This window comes from Grus americana, chromosome Z (genome assembly GCF_028858705.1).
Source record: "Grus americana isolate bGruAme1 chromosome Z, bGruAme1.mat, whole genome shotgun sequence".
Lineage (NCBI taxonomy): Eukaryota > Metazoa > Chordata > Aves > Gruiformes > Gruidae > Grus > Grus americana.
In genome coordinates this window covers 1,592,167-1,610,924 of record NC_072891.1, presented here as the reverse complement: position 1 = coordinate 1,610,924, position 18,758 = coordinate 1,592,167, and the positions used below count along the sequence as shown (strand labels likewise).

The 18,758-nt window shown below is 38.3% G+C and overlaps 1 protein-coding gene across 1 annotated transcript in view; it reads right to left on the bottom strand.

The window, feature by feature from the left end:
- The window catches only part of MBD2 (methyl-CpG binding domain protein 2), a 40,778-nt gene that overhangs the window by 18,353 nt on the left and 3,667 nt on the right, over positions 1-18,758 (bottom strand). Inside the window, exons 2-3 of the mRNA XM_054809477.1 lie at positions 8,870-9,029; positions 2,125-2,262 (exon numbers count right to left, since the gene is read on the bottom strand). Of these exons, the coding sequence (XP_054665452.1) occupies positions 2,125-2,262; positions 8,870-9,029 (298 nt within the window). The remainder of the gene's footprint in view (positions 1-2,124; positions 2,263-8,869; positions 9,030-18,758) is intronic.

The following is an 18,758-nucleotide window of genomic DNA, read 5'->3' as shown; positions in this document are numbered from 1 at the left end:
GTGAGTAAAACATCAGGATGAACTGCATGCTATGTTCAAACAAGATGTGCATGTGTGTGCATTTATGTATATGTGTATGAAGGGTGCACGCGTGATTGATGACTGGAGTTCCTCCATACTCCTGGGTACTAATACTAAAGAAATATTGCTAATTGCATGATGGAAACCTGTGTGTAAAGAAACCAGATGACTGGAAATTGTTTAGGAAAGCTGTCGATTTGCTTAAGATTCTCCAGTAACTGACAGCATACTACCTACATTAAATTGCTTTATTCCAGATTTTTTTGTTCACTCAAATTTTATATAAAAACAACTGTAACAATCTGTTCTCTCCCTTCCCCAAGTCTCCTACTTATGTCAATCATCACTACTCAGGACCACGACCAATCAGAAACAGCTCAAGGCAGCATTCTAGCTTGGAGAACAGCAAGAGTAAGACACACCAAGATTTGCTTTGCTGTTAGATATAGAAGATTAACTACTCTACATTCAATGCAAACAGAGTTAGCATTTCTTCCAAATGAAGTATGTCAACAGGGAATAAGAATAGTGTTTAAAGTGACCTCTTCCAAAGTGACCCTTCTCCTTCGCAAGCAAGGAGAAAGGAATTTGATTGAAAAAGAATGCTGACGCAGTGATCAGCAGATGACGATTTCTTGAAGATCTTGCTATAGCTTAATCTGTTAGAGCCTATCTTAAGGAGGCAAAGACTTAACTTGGGCAGGTTTGAAAATAGCCTGTTCTGTGAATCTTTACTGGATAGTCATTCTCAAAAGACAAGTGATGCGTTCCCAAAGATTTCAGTCACTATGTACTTGAAAAGATTCTGGAGGAAAGAAAACAGGGAGGAAATAGGCAAGCATGAAAGGGTTTGAAATCCATCAAGATATGAATTGCCAGGCGTCCATTTCTCTTGCCACAAAGGTGCCATAACTTTCATATGCTTTGGTGATCGTTACTGGTTCAGCAGACACGACCAAAAGGAAAATTCCTGACACACAAAGTGTAGTAGTTCAAAAGGAAAACCCAAAGAATGCGAAGAGAATCAACAGACACATGCAATTATGCATCTTTTAGATCTGAACGTGATACACTTACATGGCCCCTGCTGAACTTCACGGGACCAACAGTGAGGTTAGCTGTGGCCTTCAAATCTTGCTAAAAGACATCTCAACAAGATGATCCAATATGGCTCGATATTTCTTCTTTTTCTTTCTCACCTGAATTTAGAGGATGCAGAGTCTAAATTCCTTATGTTATTTCTTACAAGAACAGCATTCAAGATGTTTGAAAGTGCAACATTAGAGACAAGCTTGAGTTTCAAAGGAAATGTTGTTAAAAGTTAGTGACATATGAGTGTACAAACATTTGAACATGCCTCCGCGTTTTCTTCTCATCCCTGCACTCCTGAGATAGAATAAGGTGTTTCAATTTGATGGTAGTAATGCTATGACTCAAAAAAATACAAGTCAGACTTAAAAACAATACCTCAATCCAGTATACACTACATTACCTCATGTGATCATTCACTCACTAACTAGATTTCCGTTTCTTCTCAGCTCCCTCCTCCCCATAAAAAATAAACTCAAAAAAGCACTGTGTGAACAGGTGATCTGTCATTGATATAAAGAAAAGCAGCTAAAGGAGAACTTGCCTAAGATGACTTTATGTTACTGTGGTTTGTATTTACAGTAGCATTGTAGTGAAAAAGAGGGATTTAAAATACAATTATTTATTGATTTTCCACAAAGTTCTTCTATATAAAAGAGAGATGTTACTTCTTGATGATAACCATGTATTTTTATAGAAACTTCTATTAAGAAGCTGCACATGACATTTTTTTTACATTTGATGTCTAATTGTGACAGCATAGCCCATATCTGAATTTCAAGAGGAATATGGCAATCAAATATAGGTGAAGTTTTGGATTAAGAAAAAATAATCTCCATATGAACTGACTGTTATTTCTGTATTTTTTTTAAATTGTATGTATTACACGCATTTCTCTAAGTAACCTTCCAGATAGGAATTCTCATCTGTAATTGAAGCAGAGCTGAAAACAAGCCCATTTTCAGCATGTTTCAACTTTCTGAGCAGTAAGGATGGAAAGAGAGTAATTCTTACCTGTCGTGGCTGCTCTGTCACTCGCTGCGGATCAGATCTTACTTTGTTACTAGGATGATTGGTAACTTTGGTGACTGGTTGTTTGAAAATGGATGCAGTTTGTCTGATTGGTAAAGTTGTATTTAAGTCTGGTTTTCCCTGTTAAAAGAAGAAAAAAAGTGAATTAACAAAAATTATACAGAAAAATTATACAAACTAACGTTGGATTCACCCTCATTCACCCTCTTCTACTGATGTGCAAAAGAAGGAGTCTTATGTTGGAGTAAAGGTTTCCCTTAAATGCTGTGCTTAACTAACGTTTGCAGCTATCATTTAAAAAAAAAAAAAAAAAAAAAAAAGAAAAAGTGACACTTAACTGATTCCACACCTTTTCACCTTCTTGGGAAGACTCAAACTGCTTGAAAATCCATCTCTTCTTTTGTTAAAATATATATGTTAATTGTGCAAGTGCCTTACATTTGAAAACAGACAGCTTCACCATCAGATGTCAAAATGAAATCTCCAAAGCTTCAGAAAAATACGTTTGTAGCCAACAGTTTATAGGATTCCAAGTCTTAAAGGACAGCAACTTCCTACATAACTTTGGTCACAAATTTCCTAAGCAATTCCTACATCAAACAATTCTTAATTAAGTGCAGCAATTTATTCTGGAAAGAAACTAAAATCAGATAAATTTTAACAAGTCTCTGACAAGTCTAGTCTTTATCAGGTTTGCGAACTGCTGATTCCCAGGCATCAGATCTAACTTTATCAATAATATCTTGGCTCACGTTAAACCTTTAGGAGATACTAGTGCCTGAACCCCTCTTCGTAGCAACAACTCCAAGAGTATTCGGGGTGGGGGAAGAGAATTCTCCCATAATCCCCAGCACTGATGAAGAAAGAAAAAGATAGATCATCACCTGCATACCATTCTAGCTTTTCTAAATCTGTCTATCCAAGCGCAGACTGCCAGTTTGAAGTGCCGTGCCAACAGAACAGCACTTTACAGCTTTTTGTTTGTTATCCTCCAACTCCTGAACGCCTAATTTCAGACTTTTCTGCTCTTGCATTTTGTCTGATATTTTTCTTAACAAAGAAAATAATTCCCTTTTCTTTTTTCCCAAGGTGTGACTGAGAAGACATGTCATTACATTGACGCAAGAGAGACACCGAAAATAAATATCCCGTGATATATATTTTCCCAATGAACATGTATCAAAAAGCAAGTTCACTATTTTGCAGGACAGTCTTAAGCACTTCAAAACATTTAATAGCCATATCTAGTTTCTGACAAAGAAAAATGGTTAAGCTTTTGCTTTTTTAAAAGTTTACTGCTACTCATTCAAAAGAAAAATAAAATTATTATGTAATATTTCATATCTCAGAAGTTTTATAATTGGCTGTGAGATCATAGCTCAAACGTCACACAATGAACATCGATGTTAGACCCCATCCAAGGATCATGTTAAAAAGGTTTTTCATGAGGATTTTTTAGAAATGGGAATTAAATCTCAATCTTGAAATCCTCCATATTTAGACTATAAAGTTTGGACTGCAAGACTTCATAAAAGTTTAAAAATCGCTGGAATTCTGGAATTCCAGATGATGAAAGTTAGAATACTGACTATAGATATTCTGTAGCAATCTGTATAAAAATGAAATTAAAAATATGGCTTATTAAGCAATAAGCCTTCTCTTCACTGCATCTGTCTCAGATTTAATTGTTATTTTAAAAGCACGTACCCTTCTTTTAGAGCTTTGCTAGAGCAATGCGACATGGTAGTCCCTTCACCATCAGAATGTCCTGTATTTTAGCATACCTCGGTTCTTACAAGGTGGATAGTTGATGAGAAAGGGAGTGTGAAGTCATTCTTCCCCCATGTGTACAGTGCATAATCTATAAACTCACTATAAAGAAAATATCATCTCTGCACTCCACAGAAAGTAATTTTCATTATGAAGACCATTCTACAAGCAAGCTACTTAATCCCAAAATACATCCTTACACACTACAACGGTTATTATATTGGCTGCTCCTACCCAACTATTTGATTCATCTGTTGGGTGGGGGGGAGAGGAGCCTTTTTCTACAGCCTCGCCAGGGTGACATGGCACTATCAGATCCTTCCTAGCAGAAAAAATAAGGAATTCCTCCATGTAATTCTTAGGAATGTAATTTATAGGAAGGAGCAACAGAGTAACGCTTCATATTTATCTAGGTATCTCAACAGAACCTAAATGAAGAGATAGTTTTAAGATTTCAGGCCTCAATTTTTCATGCAGATGGCAAAGAAGGTGATTTATCAAGAGTACTACACATATTCTTAGCTATTCAACAGTATGACTCAATTCACACACTCGTTTATAAGTTAGCTCTGTAGCATTTTGGGAATCCTTGCTTAATACTGATTTGCTCATCTTCTCGTAAGAGCCAAAGCAGTTTTCCAGACCAAAAGAAGAAAGATGCTGGAACATAGAGGTGAATTCTGAAAGAGTTCTAGAAATCCATTCTTTTCCACAGAAGTGATTCTGATCACAGGTCTCTATTCTTACCACTCCTTTAAATTAAATAACACCTTGTTATTTTATAGGTCCCCTTTCTTCTTCATGTCCAGGAAGCAGTTAACTCATTAAAATAGAATAAGGCTAAACCCACAAATTCCAGTGGAAGTTTTCCTCAGAAATTCAGACACTTATTATTTCTGGTTCGTAAACTTACAGCCAGAAATGAACCAGCCGCCATGTCCTGCAATATTACAGCTTTCAAGTGGGACAAGCAGCACATCTTCAGCTCCATCCCTAACACACTGTTGATTCTTGTCTAACTGGGAGCACGGTTTCCATGGCCAGAGTGAACAGCAACAGAGCACGAGTACTTCTGCCTGATTACACTGAATAGTTTTAACCAACCAGATATATTACCATTTAATTAGCATGGAAGTCATAAGACCTTTTTATACAAAGCAAAAGTGAGAATTTAAGCTTATAAATAAATCTAGACATCATTCTTCTCCTAATGTTTCACCCAGGTAGTCCCAGGCCACTAAAAAAATACTTTCAGATATTTTGGTCATTGCTTTTAACCCGTGCTTTGCGTGGTGGATACTGGTTATGGACTCTATTTTTTTTTTCCCCACTGATGATGACAATAGCAAGTCTAATGTTAGACTTTTTCATATATAATATATATTTTCATATATAATTAAAGCTTCTCAGATAAGCACAGAATCACCAACCAGAGCTAGACAGTAATGGCATGTACTTAACATTTGCACAAAGTATTTTGACAATGAACTTTCCTCACACCACATAACTTAATTCACACCAGAACCTTGATAGACCTTGCTTATCCTACAAGCTTCGCATTCCCTAATCTTGTGACATCAAGTTCAAAGTAGTATTTGATGCTTTGAAGTCCATGCCCCCAAGGCATTCTGTGCAGTAGCATCAGTATTAGTGGTAAAATAGCTATTAAAACTGACAAACGCGATAATATTACAGAGCCATCTGCCATATGGGGGATAAATCTGGTTTAGCAAACATTTCTAGAACCAAAGTCTTAGCTTCAAGTTCATGAAAAATATTTACAGGTTCCTTTTGGCCTGCGATGTGACTTAAAGAGAAGTTAAAAAATAAAGCCATTAAACCTAGGAAAATAAAAAAGGAGATTTCCGCAGGCAGCGTGAGAAATTAAGAAAATTCAGCTACATTAATGATAAGGCCCCCAGAATTAAAGTGAAACCCTGATGAATTATAAACTAAGCGGGAAATACAGGTTCAAGGGCTAGATGTCCCATATACTTTTTTTTAATCAAGGCTATAACCTTGAAAATAGTCATTAAGATAAACTGTTTAAACTAAGAACAGACCAATTCCTAAGCACTGTAATTATAATCTTATGACTTTCCTACTTTATTTCCTTTCTAATCATAGTCACATCTGGGCTTTCTGATCTCATTCTAAATAAACAGTCTCATTCATGGCACTGAGTTTCGAACAAGAGAAATAAACTTTGAGTTTCAGAAAGTTGCAAAGCTCACCCATCTCCAGCACCCGCAGATCTTCAGATGTACAGGGGGAAAAAAATTGTCACACGTTAACAGGAAATAACTGATACTCGGAGAAACTCTATTTCACAATAAATCATAAGCCAGCCATACATAAGGTTTATTCATGACAAAGGAAGGGCTTGCAGTACATCCTAACAGAAATAAGTAACAATCTCTACACCCAACACCTTTCCTGAAGAACAAAAAGCTCTTTTGAGCTTCCCAGATAGAAGAAACTATCTACATATTTCAAATGGTCAGACACAGATTGCTTCATTTCAGATGGCGATTAAGCTTAAAATACTCAGTTTTAGGCACACCTACACGGCTTCAGCCTTCAGAAACACAGACACACGGTGGGGTTTTATTACTGTTTATTGCTTGACTACTGTCACAACCCAAAATCTCTTCCTACTCTGGGAACTATAGCAATCTATCAGCTAGCAGAAATCTCAATGTTCCCCACTCATTTTGACTCATTAAAAGTACTTTATGCTCCAACAACAGTTTCCAAAACAATTTCAGTCTCCTGCCTTTCCAGAGACATGTAGTTCCAGAACTATCAATGCGCCCCGGACATAAAAATGTTTTTAAAACTCAGCAATATATTTCCAGGCCTTTCAAATCCCTTAACCTAAGAAGTCACTTATAACCAGACAGCATGTTTCACCAGTAGTCTCTATTACGTTTTCTTTTCAAAATAGACACTTGATAAGCATATTTTTCTAAGCACAGCAGTATGCTCTATCTACTGGATTCACACTCAATTGCATTCCTTACTTCAAAAGCACTTCAAATAAATAAAATAACTTCATTTGCGAGTGAAATGTCAAAATGGTTACACAGAAAACAATGGCAAGATTAGTATAGGTTGAAGCAAGACTCCTCCTGCAGCTTTACGGTAAATAAACCTATCAAATATACGTCTTTATTGCCAATACTGAAAGGTCAGTAAGAATGCACAACGCTAAGAGTGGAAAAGAATATTTCTGTGTCGTTTACACTGTTGTACATTAACGTCACAAAATGAAGCGGATTCATTAGCATATATTATCCTCAGCTCCATTTTAAGCCAGGTGACATATAGTATGGCAATCTTGACATTGAGTTCTAGTCTGCCAATGATGAGAATCTCCAAAGTTAGAAGCCAGACAGCATTTCCATCCACCAGCTGCATAAATCTAATTGCCTAGACACGTCCAAGAAAGAAAACTCAAGTATATTTTGATATTCCTTCTTGAAACATAAGGGGAGCCAAAGAATTTAGAAACATTTGTGGTAAACTGTTTGTAGAAAACAAACAACCCATAAAATACTAGCAAGTTTATACACAAACTTGCCTATGCAAGTCTGCCTTTTACGGCCCCCCAGCAGCACAGCTGCAAGGCGGACTAGAAGATGACCACAACTGATTTCTTTCAGTGTCTGTGGAAGAAAACATAACCTTCAGGAATAAGTTGAGATCTCATTTTAACTGTCACAGGAACACTGCAGAAATTCTTGAAAGCTCAGGAGTTAGAGATTCAGTCACTTAGAAATAATAAATGTTATTTACCATTAAAAAAAAAAAAGCATTTTTTCTAATTCTGTATTTAACAGAGCTACTGTGAGCAACGCTCAAATAATCTAAGATGACAGGAATTCAAAGCGAGCACAGACTCATCCACATTTTATAAACCAAATTTTGTAGTTTCTGCTCATGCAAAAAGCCTAACCAAAACCTTTCTTTGGACTACCCCCAAATGTTACATTATTTGAAAGTCTCATGTCTGTGGGAAGAAAATATTAAATAAATTGGACACATGCTTTAAATAAAAAGAAATCAGCATGAAATGTGTGGTTCACGCATTACAAACAGCAGATGACAAAAACCATCAGCGCACAAGACATAGCTATAACTTGTTAGGTATTTTCATAGACTACTGTAAATTACGAAATCTTGAAGAATAAAATGCTTTAAAAAGAAAACATTGCAGGTTGTTACAGAAATCCTTTCAAACTGTTGTACGAGGTTTCTAAAGTTTGTCTTTATTATCTGTCAGCTAAATTTACTTGTCATGTCCCTGTGTGCTACATCAGTTATTTCTCTTCTGTATGCTTTTATTTTTAATCCATTAGACACATTTTCTTCAGTATTCGAAAAGATACACTGATTTCAAAAAGAAATAGGCAATAAGAGAACAGTCAGATCAATTGAGAAAGGCTCAGTCTTAACCAGAAAACCACCTGGCCTTGTTAAGCTCCATAGCTGTACACAGACATCCAGATTTGTACAGAGAAATGGATTTGCCTCAGAAAACAAGCTTCCTGGCACGTATCGCGCACATTAAAAATGTGAACTATTTCATCTCAGAACAGGAAGATGAACATAGCAATTTGAAGCCTTGCACAGGAGAATTTCTTGGTGTCAACAGTCCTAACTTTTCCCATTTAGAAGAATATCGTTCAGGTAGGTGACTAGCACTGAGGTTCTCAGTGCCAAGCCAACTCCTGAATTACTCACTTTCGATTCATACTTAACCTCACCTTGATATTTTCTTGGTAGTAGCAGAGCATTCCTTCTATTTATAAATTTACGTCTCTACCACTGCTAAAAATTAAACATACATGTACATCTTAGAAGCGGACTGCTTTAAGCAGAAAAGAAATTGCTAAATGAACTACAGGAAAGGAAATTCTTAGGATATCCTTAAACACAGTATTTACTAACAAACCTTATTTTGATTGAGAGAATCATTCCTTAGTCTCTGTTTGTTCTTCTGCAATTTACTGGGCATCATCTTTCCCGTTCTGAAGTCAAAACTGCTGAGATCAACAGTGTTCCCCAGGTATCTTGCCAACTGAGGCTTGCTTCTGAACTTCTTACCACTTGGACTAAAAAGAAGAAAACACTTTAGTATGGTTTGTTGTAGAAGAGGATACAACCTTGACTTCTTATAACAGGTTTTATACCTTGTTAAATATCTAAAAAGTTTCCATTATCTTTATTCCACGTGGCATGTTCATTGGTGTGTTGATTAGCGATGGTATACCTGCCCAACCTCTGCATATCCGCTCCCATCCTTCACATGGGATTTAATTTCCGTCAGGCCGTTGGACTCTAGGATACGCTACACCTTGGGAAGCTGGGTGAGCTGCCCAGCTAAACCAAACGGCAGTGTAAGAAGTGTAAAATGGAATGTGAGGCTGTGGCCAAGTGCAGGATGCTCTCCGCACGAATGTAAAGCCCGTATGCAAGGTTTAAACTGATTGCTAGCTAAGGCCAACCTAGACTCAACAGCAACCCTTCTCAGCTATCAACCAGCAAGGCATTAAACAGATGAGCAGAACGAGGATTTGAGGGGACGTGCCATCTCTAGGCTGTTCAGTCACTACCACTGGTGAGCAAAGCCAGATAAGCAACTGAGCAACAAGCAAGCAGCAAGCAAGATGATGCAGAATATGAAACAGGTCCAAAGCTGCAATTGCGTATGTAGATCCCACCATAACAAATGAAATCAGTTGTAGGAGAGTTATTTAAATCATCTTCATTTGGAATTATGGAATTGTTATTACTCCAAAGTCCCAGCTGATGTTTTTGCGTAACATCAGCAAATACTCAGTTTCCAGTTATCCTAAGACAGTGGTATGTCTACCGATCTTTTACATCACATAACTTTTTAGCTCCTCATCTCTACTTCATTCTCAAGCATCCGGAACACAGTCACACATATTTAATCCACACATATTTTCACCAGCCTCACCAGGCTTCCTATAGACTTACTGGTAACCAGTCTGCATGCCCTGTGTGCAAGCCATTGCTAATACGCAGATTACTGACAGCTCATTTCGCTGTAAGGGACAACAGTGCTGCCTCCAGACTTAAAAGCTCGGCAGAAAATCAAAAACTGCAATGTAAAACTCAGACTGCAACACCAGTTTGTGATAGCCTCTCAGTATAGATAGCTGTGGAAATGGCTAAATACCCGTAATGTGAAGCCAACAGTCCCTTGGTCTAATGCAAATTTTTATCCAATGAAACAAGTCAAGTGTCAAAATCTTCCCACCACTGAAATCCTAAAGGTTAACTGAGCTCAGAGAGTTTTTCACGCTACTTCCTTTCTGCAGAAAACTACTAAAGATTTTTGTTTTCTTCACTTTTCCAAAGTGGTTTTTTTTAAAAAAAATTAAAAATACCTTGAGGCAAGAACTTCTGCACAGAAGAATATGTATGGAATTCTGGGAAAAACAGCTAATTAAGCCAAACATTTTTCAAAGTCATTTAAATGAATCCAGAAATATGGAAAGACATAATTAACAAGAGGTAAAGGGTGGGAGAAAAAGACTTGAAACAGATCACAATCTGAAGCTAACCTCCTCAAGGATGGGTGTGGGAGTGAAAAAAACCCCACCACGCATACATACACACACACATCCCATCACAAAACCCTTTTCTACTTCTTGTAAACCAAGAATTGAAGCTATGCTAGAAGCCAAACTAAACACCAGTTTTATTTTAGATAGTGGAGATTAACACCCTGGTTTGTTAACAGTAAGAAAAATCCAGCACTGAAGGTCAGAGACAGAGTAAGTCTTTTGTGGGGCAAGTAGGTTTGCTTTTAAAATAATCTGACCCATTGTCTTTCATTCCCATTCAGGCACCTATAAGAAAAAAATCAAGATAAAACTTTGTCAAGGATTGCTGGCTGACTGTCCCTGTTTCCTAACAGAGTGGAAGGACTGAATATACTGAATCACAGAACAGTTTGGGTTGGAAGGGACCTCACAGCCCACCCAGTGCCACCCCTGCCACGGGCAGGGACCCCCTCCACTAGCCCAGCTTGCCCAAAGCCCCATCCAACCTGGCCTTGACCACTGCCAGGGAGCCAGGGGCAGCCACAGCTTCTCTGGGCACCCTGTGCCAGGGCCTCAGCACCCTCACAGGGAAGGATTTCTGCCTCACATCCCATCTCCATCTCCCCTCCTGCAGCTTCAGGCCATTCCCCTTGGCCTGTCACTCCCTGCCCTTGGCACCAGCCCCTCTCCAGCTTTCCTGGAGCCCCTGCAGGGACTGGAAGGGGCTCTAAGGTCTCCCCGCAGCCTTCTCTTCTCCAGGCTGAACAACCCCAGCTCTCTCAGCCTGTCCTCATAGCAGAGGTGCTCCAGCCCTCGCATCATCTCCGTGGCCTCCTCTGGACTCGCTCCAGCAGCTCCATGTCCTTCTCGTCCTGGGGACCCCCCGAGCTGGATGCAGCACTGCAGGGGGGTCTCACCAGAGCGGAGCAGAGGGGCAGAATCCCCTCCCTCGACCTGCTGGTCACGCTGCTGGACACGCAGCCCAGGACACGGTTGGCTTTCTGGGCTGTGAGCACACACTGCCGGCTCATGCTGAGCTTCTCATCAATCAACACCCCCAAGTCCTTCTCCTCAGGGCTGCTCTCAATCCATTCTCCTCCCAGCCTGTAGTGCTTGCGATTGCCCTGACCCACGTGCAGGACCTTGCACTTGGCCTTCTTGAACTTCATGTGGTTCACACGGGCCCACCTCTCAAGCCTGTTCAGGCTCCTTTGGATGGCATCCCTTCCCTCCAGCGTGTCGACCGCACCACACAGCTTGGTGTCATCGGCAAACTTGCACTGCCCATGTCCCCGACAAAGATGTTAAACAGCGCCAGTCCCCGTACCGACCCCTGAGGAACGCCACTCGTCACTGGTGTACACTTGGACATCGAGCTGTTGACCACAACTCTTTGAGTGCAACCATCCGGCCAATTCCTTATCCACCAATAATTTTGCCAATTCCACAAGCAAACCCTGAAGTTGGTATTAATATTCTCTGTTCCAGACTTTTTTTTTTTTTTAAATTAAAACCTGTGTACACTTGCTCATTTTTTTTTTTTTAATTAAAACCTGTGTACACTTGGTCATTTTAGCCCATAGCTCAGTAACTACTGAGTAACAGACTGTGTCATCAAGACAGCACTCTTTACTAGCTTTTTCTCTTCAGCTTCCTTGCAGAGAAAGGTTCCATGTATATGTTGAAGGAATCCGAAATTCCAGCAGTGAGCAGTTATCAGCCTAACTTCACTATAAATTCTTCATGTAGAACTCTGAAAACAGATTTCACAAGTAAAAGCAAAGTTTATAAATGCATCCAACATTCTTAAATTCTATTATTTACACATCTAACATTTTGGGGGTCTTGGTTGGTTGGTTTGTTGAGTAATCCAAAAGCAAATCAGACCATATGATCCAATATTCCATATTAGCATCTGCATGGATCATCAGTAGGGCGGGTATAAAATCCACAGCACAAAATCTATCACTTAACAGTGAAACTCTTAGCAGGGACACATTGCAATCCATTAGCAAAATATCTAGTTTCACCTTAATTTCAGTGTTAACAAGAACTGCATTTTTAGGCCAAGATTAAAAAAATAAAAAATATCCAAATTAAAAAATAATCCAAGACAAAAAAGAAGCAACTGAATATAGGCAGGTTTTTTTACTAAAAAAGTGTTTGATATTCTGTCCTATAGCTTTTGCTTCCATGTTTTCCCACACTGATGTGAAGGATGATAGACTTGCTCGATCTGTCCTTGACCTGACCTGACAAAAACAAACAAAAAAGGCAGGCAGAGAGGAACCCGTCCACCGTAGCTTCGGTTGCCACTTCAGTCAAGTACTTATTCTGGACTTTTTTACACTTCCCTTATTCCACAATTCATTCTCATCATCCTACTTCCTTTGTAAGTGGCAAACCAACCATCCGCCCTCTCTGACAAAAAGCAGAATCTGTTTTTCTTAGTCCTTAAGTGCTTAGTCTTCTATTCCTTATTATTTTCAATCTAAATCATCCCCTTATCTTTGAAGTCATTCAGTATCTCCTGATTATTTTCTGATCCTCACTTGTTCTCATGATGCATACATGGCACACATCACTTGTGCACCCAAGTTAACACATACTAATAACAGATTGGTTCCAAGAACATCGGCCATGCAACTCCATTAGTAGCTTACAACAATCAAGAAGCCCTTGTTTTATCATAACCTACTATCGTCTCCTCTTCACCCCATAACTTAATCATGTTACAAAACCTGTAGTAACCAGTGAAATCTAATGACACACAAGTGAAAATGAAGTTCACTGAAGTCCAACAGATTGAGTAGCATTTCCTTCTGCTTACTTCAGAACATTATTTGGACACAAACTCTAAAATCTAGTGAATTCTACTATGAAACTACATTTCACTTGATTCCATTCTCCACAAAAAGCCCCTCACCTTAGTTCTTCTTCGTTTCAGAGTATTCAACAAGTTCAGATGATGTCAAAATACTAGGGAAAGTATATGCTCTGTTAGCCTTCTGGTTTGACCTCAGTAGCTGGCAAACAAAATACTGACTGGCCTTCCATTTCAGTTTCAAGGCTGCAGTTTTTTCTAATACCATCCAGAACCGTCATGTCATATATCAGAGCTTCCCCTTCTTCTAAGAGGGAGATGAATGTGTGAGCTGGAAGGATCTGAATAAACTCAAAACCTTATTTCCACCCCATCTATATTAGTTTTCACATATATTCATTTTTTTACTACCACTCCTGCAGTTGTTTCCATCTACTACTCTGAAAGTGTAGGCTGTCAAACCACTACAGTAACACCTTAATTTCTGATACATTCCCAGATTATCTTCAATCTCTAACCTGCTCCTGCTGCAAAGCTTTCTCTTACCTGCAGAGAAAGCTCCATGAGGTAAAAGTCAAATAAAAGGCCTATTTGCAGAGACTTTATTTGAACATCTATTAAATAATTAGTATTCGCTAATGGAAAAGAGTGAGGTTATAGAACCTATTTAAACCAGGATGTCTACATAAAAACCTGCTACTTACACATCTTGGCTGAAACTAAGAAACAGCATGTTCTTCTTTTCTTTTTTTTTTTTTCCCCCCTAAAGCTGTTAAAACCAAGTTTAAGTTCAAACTTAGTTTTGAGTAGAAAAGAAAGGCAGAAGGAGAGGTACGAAGCTTTCTTCACTCTGGATGATACTCTGGAGATACCTTAGAAGTCAAACTGAAAGGGACATTGAAGAAGGCTCAGACTTCGAAGTCACACTTGCTGCAGAAGATTTTTAAAATGCATTAGAGTTTACATACCCTAAAATGTCAACGGCTACAGAAGCATGGACCACTACATTATTTTAAGGAAATGTTACACAGATATGGGAGAAACCAGTAAAATTTGCCCTCATCCACATGTTCTGGACACTCATTCATTTTACACTGACTTCTTTCATGCAACAAGAAGCAAGTGAAAGCGTTCTTTCAGGGTGCTGTGACACAGCAGAGCTTCTCATCTGACTAAATTGCAGCGTGACCCAACATTGAGACAATTTAGAATTGCAAGATCAATGTGGGATTACACAGGAGTATCTCCAAATAGAGTTTCAACAATAGATTGATATAAGAGTGGGTTTTTTAAGCATTAACTAAAAGTTACAAATATTCAGTCTTACCTAAAGACAGTTAACTTTCTATAGTTTTTTTTTTTTAAAAAAGTTAACTTCAATTAGAAGTTTCTGGTTTTTTCCCCACATAGAAATATTACATTTAGTGCACCTGAGAGACTTAGTTGTACCATAGCTGACATGCGTATCAGCACTTAAACTTTATCCTGTCAAATTAAACACTGTACAACATTTTTTGACATAACCAATTAACAAAAACCAGCACACCTCAAAAGAGGTGACGTGCAACAACATCCAAAAACTATTCTTTCAATGACATTATCAGGGCTCAAATCATTTCATACAAGATTAAATTAAGAACACAACCCTTCACCTCCAGCTATACGCTTGTGCAAATTCACATACTATACAAATTGAAGTTCTTAGTGGGCTGAAGGTGATTATGTTTTATAATGAGCTTGCAAGGAACTTTTTTAATAAAGACACTTTTCAGATGTTTCCTGTGAAGGAGTGGAGCAAGCTAATTAACGTACAAGGAAGTTACCTTGAATTTTATTGTACAGTAAAACCTCCATGATACCAGCCTATCTTGGCCTCCTCCCCAGTTCAAAATGCACAGCAAGTTCACAGGCAAGATAGTAGCATGGCTTCTTAAAGCAATAATCTTGTTGGCAGATATTTCTGGGGTTGGGTGCTTTAAAAAAAAAAAAATAATTGGCAAACTTCCTTTTTTTTTCTTTTGAGTTTTTGCTTGCTGGCCCTCCCCATCAAACAGATTTTTGAGGAGAATTTCAACCACAGCAAGCTAGATGCTCCAACAGCAGCTGATAACAGGGAAAACATGTTGTCTTCTCCAAGTTTAAAATGTCTTGCTTTTTAAAGCAGCTCTAGCTTCACACTTTTGCAGCAGTGGCTAAAACAATGAGAAACTGAAGAAACAGAAGGTGTGATTTCCTGGCTATTAAAACTACGATTCATTCCCTTAATTTAGAATTTACACCTTGTACTACAGGACTGCAGGGTCAGTCTAAACAAATGAGTCAGGCTACCTATGCCAAGGTGGCCAACAGTTGCACAGTTCTTGTTTTCTCAAGATCCCATCTGGCAGGCTGTAGTCTGACCTAGAGCCACGAACCAATGAAGAGGGAAAAAAAAAAAAAAAAAAAGCTAAACACTTTTGAAAAGGCAATTCAGATTAAAGACATCTGAATTTGGCTACCTAACAGAGGTAGAACAAGGCAAAGTATTTCTACCAATCGCTCCCCTCCGTAGGCTGGGAATAAAGCCCAGGAAAGGAAGGAGATTTAAAATATATCCAAGCATTTCACAGTGTAATAGTAAATAAAACCACAGAAATCCCACAATGAAATTAATTGTTTGATCTTCCGTTCAAGGGAACCTAATATTGGACAGCTGCTGACTAAAGCCTCCTAGGTAGCTGACCTCTAAGGGAACACAACAGATTTGTTCACCACAATATAAAAACTGACCTGCAATTTTTGGAGGTAACTTTCCTCACAGATTTGTTTGCAAATACTCAAATACACACTCTAAGGCATTCAAAGATTCGGTAAAGAAGTCACTACATGAATGGCATAACATAATACATTTTCATGCCTTCAAAGGAGTTCACCATTTGGTATCTAATTTCACTTGCAACAAATATATATATATATATTTTTTTTTTACACAATATAGTTTGTATCACCACAGTAAATTACCAACAGCAATTGACACCAGTAAACTGTAAAGAGTTAATTTCCAGATTGTTACTTAACCTTCCATTTATGGAAATATTTTGGATTTATTTATTGTATTATTATATTTCTACATTTGCTAAACAACCTGATGAGCTCCTCTGCTGGGACTGAGGACTGATTCACTGTGCCCTTGTAAAATGAAGTCAAGAGTTACCACTACGACTTCGTAATAATCATTATTATCATTCAGTACAGGGGTAAATTTACCATATAAAGAAAATAAATGTATTTTACATCCTAAGACCCTATTAGGCAGGTTCAACCAGCGTTCCCCATTGTGAGATTGTTACCACGCATTTTCAGAGATCAATGCAAGTAACTGAGCCATGGAAATAGAAACTAACACTCCTTCCACTTAAACTTCTTTTTTACATTTTCCTTCCAACGGGCAAAACAAAAGGCAGCCAAAACATTCAAAGGAAAACCCAAAGATGATCAGAGAAAGCCTACGCAAGAAAACTTAAGGTTGGGCTGACTTATTTGTTATTATCATTGGCCTTGTGCTGGTTTTCCTTTAAGTTTAGAAAAGCAGTACAGTTATGAGTAGTGAAGGAGAAAAGACGCAGACTTTCAGAAGAGATTAGAAGAACAAGATGGCAAGTGAAAATTCCTCTCAACGAAGGCCAGCCCCTGAAGTGGGTGCACTGCAGAAAAAAAAAAGAAAAAAGATATAATGGGAGCATTAAGCTCTAAAAAATTAACAAGCAGCTAAAAGGGCAGCAATTTTTTTCTTGCACAGAAGGTGAATTACATTCTCAAAATTTAGACCTCACTATTAGGACTTGTTCTATGCTCTAATTACCTCTGGAAACAAAAAGCAATAAGCCTATGTATAACATAAGCACAACTGAGCATCACTCAGGAAGTCACGACTCGCTTGCTTTTAAAGACAAAGGTAAAGGTCTCCCTAAAAAACAAAAAAAAAAAGCACAGAATTAAACTAATCGTACTGTCACTGGAAACTCTCTGGCATTTATCTTACTGTCAAACCACAAAACAAACTTCAAAGGGATGTCTGTTTGCCCCATGGGTACACCTATACTGAAAAAGCTTTTGTAGTTAAATTTAACAGTTTATTAGAATCCACTGGAAGCAGTGTCAAGTACTTGGCTTTTTTTTCATCTCGACTAGAAAAAAAGTAGAGTAGTTCTTGCTTGCCTTTTTCCCACAAAGAACATATGCATCAAACCAGAATATTAACTTGCTGCTGCTCTGAAAGAAGTTAATTTCATGCCAGAGTTTAAGAAACATTTTTCAACAGGTAAACGCTCTAGGGGGTTATATACACTAAAGGGATTTTTACCGACAAAAAGAAGGGGTAAAGAAAACAGAAGCTGAGATATCCATGTTCAAAGTTCCCACTTTACTCAGAGTTTTGCAGGACTTTGGAAGCATGACTGAGTCTTTTGGCGGGACAGCAGCACCCCCTACCTCATAGTACGCCGAATAATACTTTAAAAAAAAAAATCATGATGCCAATTTACTACAGTATTAGGCCTTACACAAACAGGTTACTACTAGGAGAGTCACTTAAAAAATGCTCTTTGTGTAAGTACAGTCTCTCCGATAACTTTCATTACAGTAAGATAATCACAGTTACGACAAATTGGAAGTGTGGTTCATACAAGCCCAGCAGCTTGATTTAAAAGAAAAATCAGATGTATAGACTTAACTGCAATACTTAACTGCCTGTAGACAAAGTGAAAGAATACTCTCAAGATAATCACTCTTATCACAATTATAAAGGACTTTGTAGCAGAGACAGATAAGCCATTCAGAAAGAGGACTTCTCATTCTCGAGGACCAACAAAAATTCCTTTCCGGCTCACCGTAAGTTGAGCGTTCACTTTACTGTGTGGACAAGAGGGTCATTAAGAGAATTCCTACGTTCTTTAAACTAGAAAAAATCAGGTGTTGCATTTGTCCTACATTCAGTATCATGACTTTTAATGCACTATTCCCTAGATCAAGTAAGTTTATGTTACTAAATATAGTAATTCTCTCCTTCCTCAGCTCCCGAAGAATTAAATTTTTCTCCATCACCGTTAACGAGGATTCTGCAAGCCAGGCCGGGCCTCTGGTATCACCTCGCAAACCTACTATCCTCAAATCACAACACACATTGGAAATCTAGTTCTCCTGACTGTTTGTATAAAATTAAGCAACTGGAAGTTTAAGGGAATTGTTCGGAAGACGTACAAACTTAAAATGCAATGTATATTTTTGTCGTTGTCCTACAGTTGCCAAAAAAGTGTGGTGTTACTCTTAAAGCAGTCACGCCAAATCCTGACTCTGCAGGCTTTTAGGGATTATTAGGGAATTTAGGGAATATTAGTCTGTATAAGGCACACAACCCAAAACCCACTTTGTACCCAACTCCATATTTTAACAACATAGCATTTATT